The following is an 18,639-nucleotide window of genomic DNA, read 5'->3' as shown; positions in this document are numbered from 1 at the left end:
CTTGCAAGACGAAATTAATCCATTCCGCGAGTCTCTTCGTCTAGTGGTTTTTTCGTCTTGCGAAGCAACCCTATTAGCGGATTAGCGCTATTAGCGCTATTAGCGGTTTAGCGGCTATTAAAGTCTTAAGGGATTAGCAGATTAGCTGCTAAAAGGCTATTAGCAGCTTAGCGCCTTAGAAAAAGGGGGTGGGGAGCGAAAAACCCCCTCAAGAATCGCAAGACATTTTCGTCTTGCGAAGCAAGCCCATAGAGAAATTTGTCCTGCGAAGCACCTCTGAAAACGGAAAACCCTTTCGTCTAGCGGGTTTTCCGTCTTGCGAGGCATTCGTCTTGCGGGGCACCACTGTATTAATAATCCATTTCCAAAGCTTAATTTTGAAAACCAACATTTACACCTTGAATCCTAAAGTCACTTGGGGGGTGGGGCTGATGTTTATGGTGATATCATCACTGTGAAATATGCAGCTTTTGGGAAACAATGACAAACAATGATTACATTAGCAGTCAGTGTGCCTATTTAGGATGTGGAGAGGCAATCAACTTACCACGGGCAATGATGATCCATTTTCCTAACACAGTGCCCACATCGACTGCAGTGGTGGGAACGCTTTGGTCTCATCATATTACATTTATTACATAATTCCCAAAAGTCTCTTTCTAAAGAAAGAAAATGCAGAGTCGGTTATTACAAACTCTCCCCTTCCCCAGAATTGCCATTATGTTTTTGCTTCCTTAAGACCCATAAAGTCTTAGTGTAGTTTATGATTTTACAGGAAAAGAAAGGAACATATAAAAATGTCCCCCGTTTGCATCCCGATAAGCCAAAACATACCAGGTGTTTTAGAAGACCACTGTGATGGCTACAAAAGAGAAAAAGTACAACCCCCCCCCCCTTAATTTAATCAAAGCACATACAAGCTTTCAGTTTCACAGAACTCTTGATCATGCAAAATGGAATGCCCACAGAATTTTAGGTAATGCAGTCTATAGAATTTACAAACATCAGAAGATGTCTTATACGGAGTCAAACCAATGGCCCATCAAGCAATCTGTTGTGTCCAATGCAATATGCTGTGCTTGTTTGAGAGGTGCCTATGACAGTTTCTCTGGTTTGTGAAAAGGATAGTGACACCTGCCATGATCAAACTACCTGCCTTCATTAAACTAATGCAGTGACTACAATGAAAATAGCCTCTAAACGGTGTTCTTAGTGTACATTAGGTCACTAGAACAGAATTGCAAACTGTTAAGTCCCATTTATTTAAAATTAACTAAGGTGCACCTAACACTCTCTGAATAGCACCTACATGTAAAGCTATTTTAAAATTAATTTGGCTTCTGATAATGCATTTAGTTTTGGAAAGGTGCATTTGCGGTAAAAGGGATTTGTATCCAAAGGCTTCCCTCTCTGGAAGGATACAACTCATAAGCTTGATTATTTGCTTTAAGTGAAGAGGAGACATAATTAGATTTTCATATTTGAGGATGACAAAAGGAAAGGTGACCCCTGAAATGGAAATGGAATTAGGCAAGGTGACATTTGCATGGTCCTATGCTTCTCACTAATACACGTCATATATAGAATTATTTTATAGGGTTTTTCAACCATTTCTTATTGAATTTGCTTATACGGAAACATTTATATATTTATTTATGTAGGCTCAATTTTAAGTCGGAGAGCTGCCATGTTTCTCATCTTGTTGAAAAATGACATCATTTGCACATTGGCAGTATGGAAACCCAATATTCAAGATCATTAAACTAGTAATAATGCCAGATGGGAAACTGATTTTCAATCTGTTCCCATAAAGCCAATGTCACAAAGGTGTTACTCTTTAATAAGAGAGTTACCATTAACAGAAGGCAAGTTTTCCAATGCGATTTAAAACAGGCAACAAATGAATCTGACCATACCAGTTTGTGCAATAATACAGAAACAAAGATAAAATTATCTCTGAAATGGTACAAAACAGTCTAAATTAACAGATACAAAATAACAAAATAATCAAAGCTCCTTTAGTTTTATTTTGCAACAAAGTTTGTGGAGTCGGTCAGGTTTTGTTGGAGGGGATTGTTGCTCTTGCTGTTTGTTTGTTCAGTTTGGTTGTGTATTTTTAATGTCTTGTATACCATTTAGGACCACTTTTGTTAGGTTGTTGTTATGCTTTTTCCCTCAAGTTGTAAGCTGCCTTGAGCATGGTTCGAACTGTGGAAAGGTGGCATACAAGTAAAATGATGTATGTACCGGTATGTATGTATGTATGTATGTATGTACCTAAAGCTTTTAATTCAACAAAATCCAAAGGAATGGGCATTCCAGAAAGCAAAAGTCATGAAGTACATTATGTTTTATCAGAAAGCAAATCTGATAGATTTAAATATGTTGGTGCAAAGTTTCTTGGAACAATTTCTAGTGGTACTGATGCAAGACCAGTGACTTCAAAAACATTTCTTTGCTTCTGCTAAACCCCTAAAAGAAATACATAGTAGCTTACTGATTAATACACTTTGCTCCTATCTACAGCAAGTCTAGCTATTATATAACCCCTTTTTTGCTCCAAGTAGTTTAAGCAGCATATAAGATACAAAAACTATGACCAATATTTCATTTAAAAACTAGCAGGGCACAAAGTATTTTATATTATCGCAGCTAAATAAATGTCACCATCACACCTGGTAGAGACAGAAAGGAGCAATAGAACTTGATGCCATTAGCGTAATGATTGCGCTGTGACCAAAATCCCTTGACACACCACATCAAGTGGTTTCATGTCGATATTAAGGAGCAGGGGAGATAATACAGACTCAAACCACCATGGATGTAAGTTGTACTCAAAGTAGACCCATTGAAAATAACATGGCTAACTTAGGGCCATTAATTTCAACAGGTTTGCTATGAGTATAACTTGGTTGCATGCAACCTCACAAGCTCACACCCACTGGGTAACATTTAATTCTCCTTTCCCCGCATTCTGGAACCTCGCTGTAAGATAAAGCAGAACCACACCAATGCACTGTCAGATCTCAGTCCATGATGGCAGCTCGAAAACTGGATGGATATTGTGGTGAACACATTGGAAGCTGCTGAGAAATCTAGGATATTGTGGTGAACACATTGGAAGCTGCTGAGAAATCTAGGAGAGTCAATCAAAGCACATGTCTTGCGAAGGGTAACCAAGGCAATATCTGCCCCAAACCCTGGCAAAAACTCAGACTGAAATCACAGAATCATAGAATTGGAAGGGATCCCAAGGGTCATCTAGTCCGGCCCCCTGCAATGCAGGAATCTCAGCTAAAGCATCCATGACAGATGGCCATCCAACTTCTGCTTAAAAACCTCCAAGGAAGGAGAGCACACAACCTCCCGAGGGAGACCATTCTGACAGCTCCTACTGTCAGAAAGTTTTTTTCTGATGCTTAGGCAGAACCTCCTTTAGTTGGAATACATTCAAAACTGCACCTTTTTTAATAACAACAACAACAACATAAAGGAAGGCAAACCAAAACTGTACCTGTAACTGGTATCTTTGGGCTTTCAGGTAGTCTTCCTGGATCAGCTACTGAGGCTCTCAGTAATGAGACAACACAGAAAAATGCAACTAGGTAGTAACCTGTAAAATATAACGGCAGTCTTCTTAATGGAAATTTTAACAGGCTTTTCTCAAATTACTGAAGAAAATGAATTGCATGCATGTCTCTGAAGGTTCAAATGCAGACTGCTCCACTTTTTGGAAGCAAAAGAAAATATAGGGAGAATACAGACTATGTCTTGCTGCAATACACAGCAACGATATAACCTACAGGTGGACTGACCTGCTGCACAAACGGCAGAAGCGGTGAGGATTTGTGGCACTTCTGGTTATGAATAAGTAGACTGATGGGCATGGCAGATGGCAGAGAGTCTAGCCTATGCTACCAACTTCCTCTCCTATATTCCCATATTGCTCCCCAGCTCAGTAGACTAAGGGTATAACCACTCCAAGATATTAAAGGGCTGCAGTGGTACTACAGCCCATAATAAGAGTGGTACTAACACAGCCGCTAGACTTTTACTTGTGAAATATTTGTTAAAATATGATCTTACAGATACAAGTGGCATTGATGGGAAATGGCAAATCGATTACTCAGAGAGTCAGTCGATATTTCCTGTACGTATCATGCTAGGATCAGTAATCTCAAAACACCCCAGTCAAGCCTAATCTTGTTTGTGAAATCATACATCCCTGGTACCACTTGGTACATCTTTAGAGGGTTAAAAGTTACTTCTTTGGGGAGGAAAGCAGAAGGGATAAACACTACCCATGTGTGGATGGATCACAGCGGGAGACACACACTCAAAAAACACTGTTGCTGTGAAGAGGAACGGGGAAATGTGCAAAAGAGTACAATGTAGAAGTTTTGGGTGAACTATTGATATTCTTGAAAGCACTCCCAAACTTGTTTGCAGGCAGAATTACCAGGAGAGCACTCTCAATCACCCCTTTCCTTTAGTTAGGGTTGCCATGCATCCAGATATTGGCAAAATTAGCATCTGATCTTTACTTTTAAAGCTATTCATCTCTCCATCCAGGTTATTCTTTCTCTCTTATCTCTTTGCTCCATCTGTTCTGCACAAGCTCACCTACTGCCAGCTCCCTTCTCTCTCTCTTCTCCCGTTTGTATCTCCATACAATCTGTTAAACCGGTTTCTATGCCTCCTGTCTTGAGAATATAGTCAGTGCACAAAGTTGATGCAGAACATATTGGAAAAAAGCTATGGAAGTATCAAATTAGCTTACCTGAACACAGTTACAATAACTGTGGATTTGTTTATGAAAGTCAATGAAAATATTGCTATGATCACCATCTCCCCCCTCTGCAGTTATTGGGAACTTTTTTTTATTCCTTTATATATGATATTAAAAGAAATTGACTCTTTCCTTCAGAAGCCTCAAAAAAAAGCTGCATATGATAGATTTAACTGCTGTAATATGTCCATTTGATTGGCTTTTAACTAATTACCCAATTAGTCAAACAGATAATAATTAAAAGTTTTTAACTGACTGCAGTGGCACACTCAGTCCAAGTGAAATAAAAGAACTAGCGAGAAATGTGACTTACACAGTAGTGTAACCAGTGATATATGCTCCTCTTCATAGTGTGGAAAGAGGATAATTTTTGGAATGAAGAGCGTGTTGAAAAGCCAAACAAAGATAATCAGGCCCATACAGAACCAGCCCTGAGGATCAACAACAAAGTGAATCCGTAGTCCCATTGTACATAATCTGAAGGCAGCTTGCTCCACGCAGAAAGGGGGGGGGGGACACTAAGCCTAAGGAGGGGAAAAAAACATTAATTAGTTTAACAATTTTATGAACGTTCCCAAGCTGTGTCAGTAACACACAAATGAATGGCACCACGCATGAAGGAAGCAACCTTCAGCTGTAGGTGAGAAAGAAGTTAAGCCAGGGAAACTGCCCTTTCATGAAAGAGATGCCACTCCAGGGTTCACACTTGGAAATCAAATAGGATTCCACACATCACTGAATGGCCTGTAGCCAGACAGGCTTCCAGTCTTCCATTTCTTGTTGTCCACCAAGTTTGAAATCCTATACACACTTCCCTGGGACCAAGTCACATGAAACACAAAAATAATTACTTCTGGACAAACATTGCTTATCATTATTTTTACTTATTTATTTTTAGGGGCTTTACATTCAGCACATAGTTCCTAGAGTGGTTTACAAAACAGATGACAGTAAAACACACTAAGAAAAGCATCATCATTAAAATAAACAATAAAACAGTATCATATTTTTTTTTTTAAAAAAGAGGGCAACAGCTGAAAGCTTCAAAAGTTGGGGAAAAAATATAATAATAAGGATTTTTGCTTGGTGCTGATAAGGGAGGAACATAGGCAATTCTACCTGGGAAGGGTAGCTATATTACGTACCTACAAAACCTGTGCCTTATCAGGATTAAGCTTCAGTTTGTTGGCTCTCATGAAGCCCATTACTGATTCCAGTCATTGACTCAGCACTTCTGCAACTTCACCTGAAATCAGACTTTAAAAAAGATAGGTGATTTATTATCCTGTTTCTACTGCCAACTAGTGATGGGGGCATTGTGACATAAAGTATTCTCTACAAATATTTCCCTAATAAAAATAACAGAGAAACATTCCTATAGAGCAAATCTTTTTCTTTTTTTTTAAGGTGAAAGTTGCACAGCCACCATCTACTTGATCACATTGCCTAAGATAAGAACAAGATATTTGCAACTGGCCAGGGCTTGTTATAGCTTTTTTGGGGGGGTGGGGTGGGGTGGGGTATAGGTGTCCTTAGGAATCATATCACAGACAGCTTTTCCAAGCTGGCCAGAATTACCCCCTCTTGCAAAGAGGCATTAACCACATCCACATCGTGGTATCAGCCGTGCCAGGAAAGGGTCTGCAAGAAATGTTATTGCTGCACCTCTCTAAGCAAACTCATCCACATCCTCTGGTCAGAGAACCACAAGGGTGAACCAGTCCGGTGTAGGAATCTTTTTTTTTGCTCAACATGGGGCTCAAACCCATGACACTAAGATTAAGAGTCTTATGCTCTACTAAACCAGACTAACAGGTGTTCTCAACATCTCCCTTGAATGAGCTATAGAAACGGAGGCATTCAAGTCAAGGCAAACATGAACGTTCCTGGACTAGGTTTTCAACAGAAGTACTTGCTCTGCCAAACAGAGAACTTGGCAAGGAAACTAAAAAAAATCCCTCAGATTCCATCAGCCAAATGTACTCATAGATCCATCATCCCTGTGGAGACTACCGCCAGTGTAAACTTCATTAGGAAATGATCTGATCGTGACGTAGAATCAAACTCCCACAGGTTCAGATCAACTTGTTTATGAACAGGCTGTACTTGAGCAAAAACTTTAAACAAATCAGATATTTATCTAAGGGGCGGCTTTACTCTACTCTTAATTTCACACTTTGCCTACAAACCATAAGTATAGACCAACCAAATGTGTTTCCAATCTCTCTCAAGCAACCCCAAACTTCTCCTATATAAATTCTGCACCTGCATCCAATTAAGAATTCAGGTAGTCATATTTAAAGTCCTACACCAGATGGGCAGGGTAATACATTATTATTACTATCATTACTACTACTACAAGTCAAACCGCATTTCTTCTGCTACACCTACACACTGCCACTGAACTCCACCTAAATTCCTCTCTTCCTTGAATATCACAGATTGCATGAACAGCCTTTCTTAATCTTCTACATCGCATCGCAACTAGCTTTAAATAGCCGTTGCAACTCCTTTTATTCTGTGAGCGCCATCAAGCACAGAGCAGGTTGCCTGACACTTTTTCCTGTACTGTGCCATAAGTGCTGAGAATTTCATCAACATGTGCAACGATAGGTGCTGTTTTAGCATATTGTGTTGTTGCTCAGATTAACAGATTTTGCATCCCTTATGATATCTGCCCTATCAGAAAATTGGCACAGGTGTTTTCTTTTTCACCATAGTTAAAAAAGTTTCCTTTACAAAGGTCCTCCACATGTTAAGTGAAGTTGCTTACATTTCGGTAAGATGGCAATGATGTTGGTAAGGGGGTTGTGGGAAAGACCAGCATCACTGCTTCATCGGTTCTCGTTTTTACTACCATAGAATCATAGAACTGTAGAGTTGGAAGGGACCCTGAGAGTCATCTAGTTCAACCCCCCATAATGCAGGAATCCTGCCCACAGCTGCGCTTGGGTGCATTATTGCAGTTTTGCTATTAACCATTGGAAGGAACAGCATAACAGCTAGGCATACCAGGGATGGGAAATCTGCGGCTGTCCAAATATTGCTGGACTCCAACTCCCATCGACCCTCAACCAGCATGGCCAATGGCCAAGGATGATGGGAGTTGTAGTACAACAGCATCTGGACACCCACAGGTTTTCCACCCCAAGGTACACGCAGGTAGGCCCCTGTACGGCTGTGATGATCCTAAACAGGAAAGTAAATACCACTGAATGCAAAGTAAGCATGGCTGGGAACACGCTGCAAGTTGTCTATCAGCAGAACTCTGCCAATTAGTCTCCTAGTGACAGCAAGAGTGATTAAGCCGACAAATAATTATCGTAATAAAAAGAGCATGAGTTGTGAAATCAAGCGCCACGGAATCAAGAAAAATCCAAGCACTACAGAGGGAACACTACTATACTGCTATCAAACTTTGCATAGCTGTCAAAGTGCTATACAGGAGGGATACTTGGTTATCTGTAGTTTCTGGCAACAGTTGGGTACATTTTTGTTCCAACAAGCTTCTCCAGCTGCCTTAGGTGTTAATTTTGTAGTGTTTTTAAACCTGTCTTTAGTTATTTGCTTTTAGCATTGTGGTTTGTTTTTTTAAAAAACTGTTTTTGAAATTATTCTTAGCCATTTTTGTGGTACATCTGTAAAATGCCTTTGAGGCAATTAACATTAATTTAAAAACAAATGAATTCAACAAGTTTATAATCAAACCAAGGGAACTTCAGGGTGCTGGTAACTTTTTCTTTGGTGTATGCATGTTTCCAAAGTGACCCTGCTGTAAACCAGCCCTTTTAGCACAAGTACCCATTTGCAGATAATTTAATTAAACAAATAATCTATTTTTAAAAAGCTAATCCCAGTGTGCCACACAAACGTTTAGCAGGCATTTCACACCTTCAATTGTACTATCTATATCAAATATTGCTAATCTCAGCCAACTCCAAAGCTAAAGAGCATGCTTTCACACAGCCAATAAAAATTATTCCCATCAGACCTACTACATCAGTTGGTACATGCTTACACACGGAGCACAACTGTGGTTAAGGTAGAAATAACTATTAAAACTAGGTATATTTCTAATAATTTTCTGCCAGGTAATAAAACAATCACTTAACATTTATACTGGCATCCAAGCACTTCACAAACCAGTAATTCATAGCCATTAGTTCAATGGGTAGCTTGAACTTTATGATCTAATTATGGGCAAAAAAATATGAGCTGAAACAGGTCTGCGGTGACTTCATGGAGATCATTAACCCACTGCTAAGAGAGGGAAATGGCTCCCTGACTCAAACTGAGGATATTTTCTTACTGTTATCTGAAGGAAAGGAGTTTAGGAAACCAGATGTGGCACAGGTTCATCTCCAAATGCAAGAAGAAGAAGAGGAGGAATCAAGTTTCTGACCACCATCAACCCTGAAAAGGGTTTGTTCCAGTGTAACCAATTGGTATTTGGAGCAGCACCTTCACTAACAATTTGGTAGGCATTGATACTATGACCAGATAGATACAATCTGGGTGACATCACCTAGTGATGAGGATCATATGAAGAATCTGGAACATGTTCTCAAGAGGCTGAAGGAACGTGGATTATGAATCAACTGTGATAAATGTGAGCTCTTCAAGGAATGAGTTACATACAAGGGACAGACCGCAGGCACCAAATGACTACACAATTCACCTGAAGAAGTAGAACTTGGAGGCACTTTCGTTTCAGCAAGCTTTCCTAGACATGTAATTTTAGCATGCAATTTTCAACCTGTGATTTTGGTAAAGATCTTTATTTTTAAAATATCTTAACTTATACAACACACTATATATAACCTGTGTTTTCTTTTTCAGTATCTTAAATTAATATTTCAAATTAAGTCGCTTAGAGTTATAGAGTTGTAGAATTTGAAGGGATCCCAAGGATCATCGAATCCAATACAGGAATCCTCCCCACAACTGTCTCTGGGTAGGCTCGAACCACCAACCTTCCAGACGCACTGACCCACTGTGCCACAGGAGGGCCAGAAGCCTTTCGCTTGAGAAATCGGTATATAAATTTGGTTACTTAAAAACAACACTAACAGTTAAATAATTACTGCCTTTTAACTGCCCCCAGGTGAGTGCTTCATTCACTCAGCACTGCAACCTCTGCCCCTACCAGGCACTGGTGTTGCCAGTCACTGGGATGTCCGCCCTGCTATTGGTGCTGCCAGTTATTCCCTCTCCATGAACATGCTTACTAGGCATTGGCAGTGCCTTTGTATGCAAGTTGGGCAGCCACCACCATTCATCTCCAAAACTGTAATGCCCAAAAAAGGCAATGCATTTTTGGAGGTATGAGATGCATGGGCGTAGCCAGGATTTTTGTTAGGAGGGGAGCAGCCAAAGGGGGAGGCAGAACCTCAGATAATTGAGCACTTGCAATGCGTTTCAATAATATTTGTGGATCTAGGCCCCACCCCCTTGGCTACGCCCATGATGAGATGGCAGCTTCCTAGCACCAACCCTACACATCACAGAAGCAATAGAAAGGTATTTGCCAACCACCACATTTTTCTGTTCCAAAGCAATAGAGAGAACCAGGAAGTCTCAGGCCTGCCTCCCAGGAGAGCAAACAATGGGCTTTCTTAAACATGTGATACCAAGAAGCCAGTAACACAACAGTATTATTACTATTACTATTGTTAATTTAATTTGTATACCACCCCTTCAGCCAAACAGCACAGGGAGGTTTACAATATAGAAACACAAAAATATATAACATAGCACAAACAAAAACAAGAACCTCCCCCAAGTTTAAATGGACACAGATTGTTTAATTAGCCATAGGCCTGGGAGAAGAGGAACATTTTTGCTTGGAACCAACAGAACCTACCTGGGGAGACCAGGTTCTCGTGTAGGCACCCTCTGGACCTCTCGCAGAGGAGGCACACAAAGAAAGGCCTCAGGTCATGACCACAAGGTCTGAGTTGGCTCATATGGGGAGAGGTGGTTCCCGAGATATTACGACCCTGAGCCGTCTAAGGCTTTATAGGTCAAAACCAGCTCTTTGAATTGGCCCTGGAAACTAGCTGGTAGCCACTGTAGTCAAGCCAGGATTGGCATTGTATGCTCAAACCATCTTGCCCCAGTGAGCAACCACAGATTCTGCACCAGCTTAAGTTTCCGAGCTGTCTTCACAAACAGTGCCACAAATAATGTGTTGCAGTAATATAACCTGGTGGTTAAGCTGACTCGATAGGAGTGCAGCTGAACCACCAGCCGAAGCTGATGGAAGGCACTCCACACCACCACCGAGGCCACTTGAGCGTCAAGGGACAGCGATGACCCAGAAGCACCCTCAAGCTACGTGCCCGCTCCTTCAGAGGCAGTGTAACCCCTTCAAGCGGGCTTTATAGGTCCTTGCCTGGCCGAGACACCTGGATCTCCTCAACTGCAAGCCAACAAGCTCCATGGAAGTGTCAAAAGGGTGTGTGTTCATCAACCCCTTCCCAGCTCCAAGCTTGGGAAGAAGGGTTCATGTCTGATGGTTCTTTGGACCATGAGGTGGTGGTGAGGGACATTGGGCTTGCAGATGGCCCTGGTGGTGGAGGAAAGCGAGACTTCTTGCCCAGATGTGAAGGAGAGGGAGAAGAAGGAGAGGGAGAGGGAGAGGGAGAGGGAGAGGAAGGACGAGAAGGAGAGGAAGAAGAAGAGGGAGAGGGACAGGGAGAAGGAGAGGGAGAACCCGGCCCCACTTCCCTCCCTCCCACCACCTCCCAGTTCTGCCTCCCCTTGCCCACAAGTGCAGGAGGGCCAGGAGCATCCCGGCCCACAGCGCCCCTTGCGGCCCCTGGCGTCACTCCCCTTCCACCCACTCACCGGTGGGAGGCTCCGCCGACCCTCATGTACCCCATGCACTCGGCCGTACTCCGGCTTCCGGCTGCTGTTCTGCGCAGGCGCACCGAGGGGGAAGCAAAAAAAAAAAAAAATGCTCTCTCAGTCGGAGGAAGGACACGGCGCGCTTCCCGCCCTTCGCCTCCTTTGCTGTCAAAGCGACTTCCTGGCGCTTTTGCAGGCATCCTAGCAACGGGAGGGAGGGCGCAGGGCTCGCTTCTCCCTGGTCCAGAGCTGGAAGTCTTTGAGCAAGCCTGGAGCTACGGAAGTGGAGGAATTGCTGTCTCCCAGGCGAGAAGAGCAGAAGAAGCTCTCATCATAATAACAACCCAGCGCAAACTTCCTTGGGAGCATTAAGCCCCCGGTGGGAGTTGCTTGTGAGCAAACCTGAGAGACGCCGCCTGCAAACAGTCTCGGCGCGCTTCGGTTGCGGATCCAAACTGCTCCAAAATAGTTGAGTGCTTTTTAAGCGAGCCAATGCTAACTTCTCTCTCTCTCTCTTTTTTAAAAAATATATTATTTATTGGAATTTTATTTACAACATAACATAACCCACCCAATACACAATTCACCCTCATTAAATATGAACATAACATACATTGAGCATAATATACAACAATACAAACAACGAAATAAAAGACTTCCTTTGCTAACTAAACAAACTATAGCTTAGGGCCCCGCTCTCTTGGGAGCCCCCAAAAAAGTGAAAGAGAAAAAAACTGGATGTACATTTCCAAAATATAAGATAAAAAAATAAAAATAAACCTACATACAACGGTGTTTTGTTTTGTGTTGTGTAGACAGCATCTTAAAAAGCATCACCTTGCCAACAAAGGTCCGTATAGTTAAAGCCATGGTTTTCCCAGTAGTGATGTATGGAAGTGAGAGCTGGACCATAAAGAAGGCTGATCGCCGAAGAATTGATGCTTTTGAATTATGGTGCTGGAGGAGACTCTTGAGAGTCCTATGGACTGCAAGAAGATCAAACCTATCCATTCTTAAGGAAATGGATGTGCTCACTGAGTGCTCACTGGAAGGACAGATCGTGAAGCTGAGGCTCCAATACTTTGGCCACCTCATGAGAAGAGAAGACTCCCTGGAAAAGACCCTGATGTTGGGAAAGATTGAGGGCACAAGGAGAAGGGGATGACAGAGGACGAGATGGTTGGACAGTGTTCTCGAAGCTACCAGCATGAGTTTGACCAAATTGCGGGAGGCAGTGGAGGACAGGAGTGCCTGGCATGCTCTGATCCATGAGGTCACAAAGAGTTGGACACGACTAAACGACTAAACACCAACAACAAGGCTCCTATTTGTTATGTGCAAATGGCTTTAGATACCTATTAGGTCCATAAATTACCATACAGCATATCTTCAACACAAAAAAACAGGGACAATTTTTTGTTGACAAAGGACAGCTGGACCTATAAAGGGCCCCATTACCTTCAGTAGCTTAGGGCCTCATCAAACCTAAATCCGGCCCTGAAACTGCTCCAAAATAGTTGGGTGTTTTTTAAGTGAGCCAATGCTAACTTATCAAATTAGTGTCATGTCTGGGAACATTTGCTTAAAGGTGCATTTGTAGTTAAAGGTACCCCTGCCTGTATGGGCCTGTCGTGTCCGACTCCATCTCACTTAAGAGGCCGGGGGCCAGCACTGTGCGCCCATCTCACTTAAGAGGCCGGGGGCCAGCACTGTCCGGAGACACTTCCGGGTCACGTGGCCAGCATGATGAAGCTGCTCTGGCGAGCCGGCACCAGCGCAGCACACGGAAACGCCGTTTACCTTCCCGCTAGAAAGCGGTACCTATTTATCTACTTGCACTTAGGGGTGCTTTCAAACTGCTAGGTGGGCAGGAGTTGGGACCGAAAGACAGGAGCTCACCCCGCCGCGGGGATTCGAACCACCGCCCATCCGATCAGCAAACCCTAGGCGCTGAGGTTTTACCCACAGCGCCACCCGCGTTCGTAGTTACATGCCTCTTATTGTTTCGTGGTGTTACAATTGTAGGCTGAATGTTACTGTTACCGTGAATTCAGAGTTCAGAATTCAGCTGGTTCCATGTTTGCAGCCACCAGTGTGGGTTTTTGGGTGCAATCCTAAACATGCTTTTTTAGGAAATAAGCAGTGCCTTTTTTCTGGGGTGACGCAGGGGTATGCATACCCATAAACATTTTGTGAATCTTTGACTTTTGTCCATTTGCTGTATTTATTTTTCCCAATTTGAACTATAAAATGGCAATTTTCTTGAGTGAAAAGGATAGTACAGTGGTACCTCAGGTTAAGTACTTAATTCGTTCTGGAGCTCCGTACTTAACCTGAAACTGTTCTTAACCTGAAGCACCACTTTAGCTAATGGGGCCTCCTGCTGCTGCTGCACTGCTGGAGCCCGATTTCTGTTCTTATCCTGAAGCAAAGTTCTTAACCTGAAGCACTATTTCTGGGTTAGCGGAGTCTGTAGCCTGAAGCGTCTGTAACCTGAAGCGTATGCAACCTGAGGTACCACTGTACCCCTAAACATTTTTTTAAAAAGAGAAATAAGTACTGCTGAACTCTGCGGGACATAGGGGCCGGCTCCCTGGGTGCCTGAGCACCCACAAAATTCCTTATGAAGGGGCTGGGCACCCACAAATTTCAATGCCAGTTTCATGCAACCTGCATGGCACCCATGACTCGGGCACCCACTATCGTGGGGCCAAGTTGGCACTCCTGCAGTGGGACCTCTGAGTAAATATGTTTAGGAGGAATAAAAATGTATTTTGAGGAGAAGGACAATATTTGAACCACACTGATCAGGAGTGCAACAGGGTGTGAGAAGATACTGGAAGATCATACTCATTGTAGGTCATATTACTCTGGAGTAAATGTCCTCCCTATTAGAAATTACAGTCCCACTTCTTTCATATAAATGGACACTGGAAGAATGGCAGGGGTGCAGACTACAGAATGTTATTTTAAGGGGCAATTCGCTTGTGATAAGTAATCTGGAATATGCCTCCAACTAGAGACTCAGAAATTATCAGAATACCTAATTGAGTGCTGTGACTTCCAGTTGCATATGATTGAAACAAAAGAATAACCTACGAATAAAACAAATAATATTTAGAAGGGATGGAGTGGGCCACAGGAATGGAACATATCATTAATCACATTGATAAAGGTAAAGGGACCCCTGACCATTCGGTCCAGTTGTGTACAACTCAGGGGTAGCAGTGCTCATCTCGCTTTACTGGCTGAGGGAGCCGGCGTAGAGCTTCTGGGTCATGACTAAGCCGCTTCTGGCGAACCAGAGCAGCGCACAGAAACGCTGTTTACCTTCCCGCCAGAGTGGTACCTATTTATCTACTTGCATTTTGATGTGCTTTCGAACTGCTAGGTTGGCAGGAGCTGGGACCGAGCAGCAGGAGCTTACCCCGTCGCGGGGATTCGAACCGCTGACCTTCTGATTGGCAAGCCCTAGGCTCTGTGGTTTGATAGTGATCACTAACTGGTATTAGCAAGGACAGACCTTCAGGAACTGGAGTGTGGTGAGGACCACCCCAGTTCCAGGTACCATCATTCCAATTCTAGAGGCTGTATTGATGTGTTCCTTCTAAGAATCTATTCCTTGTTTTATTTGTAGCTTTATTTTATTTTACTGGAACCCAGTTGTGCCAATTAGAATTTGTAGCTCCCATTATTTCCTACGAGCATTCAGCTGGCTCTCATTATTTCCAGCGGGCATCCTTGCCATCCATTTTGCAGATCACAAAATATTTGGGGGAGTCCTAACAGAAATATGCAAATAAGTTGGGTATCCCACGTTTCACATCTGCAAAGTTATTTTCTGACAAAAAATTGCCAAATATAAGGTCAACTACAATTTGCCAACACATTATTCAAGTCCAGCAAATTCCCCTTATGTGGCTATGAAACAGAAATATTTTAAGAGAATTCTGGCCTGAGACAAATCTGCGATGGCTGGTCGCCATAAGCAGCTCAGAATGGACAGCAGTTTCACTGCTCCCAGCTGGGAATAATGCCTTGAGCACCCATAACTGATGCACATACACAATCTCTTGGCTATGGAACGTCACCCCCCATCTGTCTGAGTGGCATGATGCCCACTCTAAATTAGTCTGACTTCTGCCCTCCAGCAAAAGTCCTAAGCAGATCCTAAATTGTAATAGATGAAATGGGTAGTTTAAAGATTCTCAACATGCACTGTGATATGTATTTGGTAAAAATAAAAAAGTACTTATTGGATTAATTGTGAGTGCTGTAATATACATGCTTTAAGTAGGATTAGACTCAAGTTTGGAAATAAACTAGAACAATTTCAAATCTCACATTCACTACACATGCATGATGGAACGCACAATAAGCAATGGTTGGAGCTTGTTGACATATAGTGGTAGATTCTGGCAATATCTGCTGCACCATTTAATGGAGTCATGCATTCTGTGTATCCTGAACAACAATACAGCTCTTAATCTCAGGGTCATTTGAGCCCTATGATGGGTGAAAGTTGCCTGTACTGCAGGGGGGTTGGACTAGATGACCCCCGGGCTCCCTTCCCTTCTATGGGGGCATGGGCGTAGCTAGGATTTATTTATTTTTTCCATTTCCATTTTTTTTTATTTTTTATAACATTTTTATTTTATTGTATTCACATAATATACTTTCTTTACAACAAACAATTCCAAAATAAGCAGACAACTCCCAAATAAAATCATATGTAACAAAACCGTAAGTCTCATGTTTTCATTTACACTGATCTCCTCTCCGATACCTTTACTTGTTATTTCTTGCTGCGTTCTGTTTTCCTTATAGAATCTTTACAAAAAATTAAATTTCTTAAATACTGTACCAATCTTTAACAATTTCAATTAATCCCTTCACCATAGCTGTCAACGTTTTCCCTTTTTAAAGGGAAATTCCCTTATTCCGAATAGGATTCCTCGCAAGAAAAGGGAAAAGTTGATAGCTATGCCCTTCACCTCCCTCCCCCACAGCCCAGTATTTTTGGGGGGGTGGGGGAGTTGTTGAGGTTTTTTGGGGGAGATCACCAGTAAAAATCTCTCCAAAAGAGGACATTAAGGGCGGGGGGCAGGCTTCTGCTGGAGAGGGGGGCAGAACAGCAGTTAATTGAGTCTTTTTAATGTTTTTAAATGATTTTTGAGTATTTAGGAGGGGCAGCTGTCCCCCCCCTTGGCTACGCCCATGGGAGCAGCCAGGGTCCACTCCCAGCCCCTAGACCGCCTCCTCTTAATGGCAACCCAGTTCTCTCGAAACCCACAACGGCAAACTACGCATGCGCTCCGAGCTTGCAGAACATCCGGCTATCCAGAAAGAGGATCGCGGGGACCCTGTCTCCATGGCGACGGTTGGTTGCACAGCGCCCTCTTGCGGCTTGTGACGGAAGTCGGGCGCGAGTAGAACTAAACTCGCCCTCTTCGCCAGCTAGGCTAAAACGCGGAAGCAAAGGGAATGGTTTTGTTTTTGCTCCTGCTGCTTGGAGCATCGGGTTAGCCTGATCCTGCAGGACAACAACAACAACAACAACAAGTTTTCAGTTACAATAATAGCTGCATTATAACAATGCCAAACTGTAATACAGTACACTTATTAATACCAATCATTCAGATGCCAAATTATATAATTTAGGTGCCCCCCTGCATGCTAGAATAGATGGTTTGCTGATTTACTTTTTTTCTGCATTACAAAATTTTATTAATTTCAATTACACTCCAGTCTAAATAGCAATTCCTTATACAACAATTGCAATATTAACGACCTCCATTTGTATTGACACATTAAATGATTTATAAACCTACAGGTAAAGCAGTAATAAATAATAGGTGTACCCCGCCCAATTGATTGGGTGTTACTCCACTTATGGTGCAACTCTTCTATGCTCATAGAGAATAGTGTGCATGTTACGTTTGTCACATGCTGCTCCTGAAAACAACCTCTCTGTGGCTCCCTGCCTGTGCACTGTCTCACCAGAGTCGTGCATGCCCTGGTTATCTCCCGCTTGGACTACTGTAATGCTCAACATGGGGCTACCTTTGAAGGTGACTCGGAAACTACAACTAATCCAGAATGTCACAGCTAGACTGGCCCTTTCTCATGTACACAGCTCTTAAAAGGTAAAGGGACCCCTGACCATTAAGTTCAGTTGTGACCGACTCTGGGGTTGCGGCGGTCATCTCGCTTTACTGGCCGAGGGAGCTGGTGTACAGCTTCCGGGTCATGTGGCCAGCATGACTAAGCTGCTTCTGGCAAACCAGAGCAGCACACGGAAACGCCGTTTACCTTTGCGCTGGAGCGGTACCTATTTATCTACTTGCACTTTTGATGTGCTTTCGAACTCCTAGGTTGGCAGGAGCAGGGATCGAGCAATGGGAGCTCACCCCGTCACGGGGATTTGAACCACCGACCTTCTGATTGGCAAGTCCTAGGCTCTGTGGTTTAACCCACAGCGCCACCCACGTCCCCCCACCAGTAGGGTAACAGTGGTTAATTGGAGACTTCCATGTTTAATCACTGCATGCTATGAAAAGGAGGAGAGAAGAGGTTGCAAGAGCTGGCAAAAGGCTTGTTCATATCTTACTGAGTCAATTTATGATCATCTAAACCCCTCAGCCCTCGCAGGGATTCGAACCACCGACCTTCTGATCAGCAAGTTGTAGGCTCTGTGGTTTAACCCACAGCACCATCTGCTTCCCTACACAGCTCTTACGACATGTTAAAATTTGTCCGTTGACAGTTTGCTTCAAGCTTTGAACTGGTTTGAACATGGCATCAAAATCACACTAAGTACTGTACACTTTCAGTCCAATGACTTCTGCCTAATGGAATAACTTTTCAGATATTTACACTTCATATAAAATTAGCATCTAAGAAAAACATTTCTTCACCAAATTCAAGTGAAAGATGCAGACTTCATCAGATCTCTATTGATTTAGGACACTGGAAAATTTCACTTTTCTTTCTTTCTGGAA

The 18,639-nt window shown here is 42.7% G+C and overlaps 1 protein-coding gene across 4 annotated transcripts in view; it reads right to left on the bottom strand.

Moving 5' to 3' along the window:
- ZDHHC21 (zDHHC palmitoyltransferase 21) overlaps nt 1-11,763 on the bottom strand; it is a 40,277-nt gene extending 28,514 nt beyond the window's left edge. The window contains exons 1-5 of one of the 4 annotated variants that reach the window (XM_083420665.1): nt 11,639-11,763; nt 5,931-6,046; nt 5,103-5,307; nt 3,515-3,613; nt 548-659 (exon numbers count right to left, since the gene is read on the bottom strand). In XM_083420665.1, the coding sequence (XP_083276791.1) occupies nt 548-659; nt 3,515-3,613; nt 5,103-5,256 (365 nt within the window). In that variant the 5' untranslated portion in view covers nt 5,257-5,307; nt 5,931-6,046; nt 11,639-11,763. Of the gene's footprint in view, nt 1-547; nt 660-3,514; nt 3,614-5,102; nt 5,314-5,930; nt 6,047-10,652; nt 10,773-11,634 lie in introns of those variants that run through there. The other 3 variants (XM_083420666.1, XM_083420667.1, XM_083420668.1) reach the window with 3 other exon arrangements.
- Between the last annotated feature and the right edge of the window lie 6,876 nt (nt 11,764-18,639).

This window comes from Podarcis tiliguerta, assembly GCF_965153285.1.
Source record: "Podarcis tiliguerta genome assembly, chromosome: 17".
Taxonomy (NCBI): Eukaryota; Metazoa; Chordata; class Lepidosauria; order Squamata; family Lacertidae; genus Podarcis; species Podarcis tiliguerta.
Note: the sequence above shows the minus strand (reverse complement) of the source record. Positions and strands in the feature narration are given on the sequence as shown.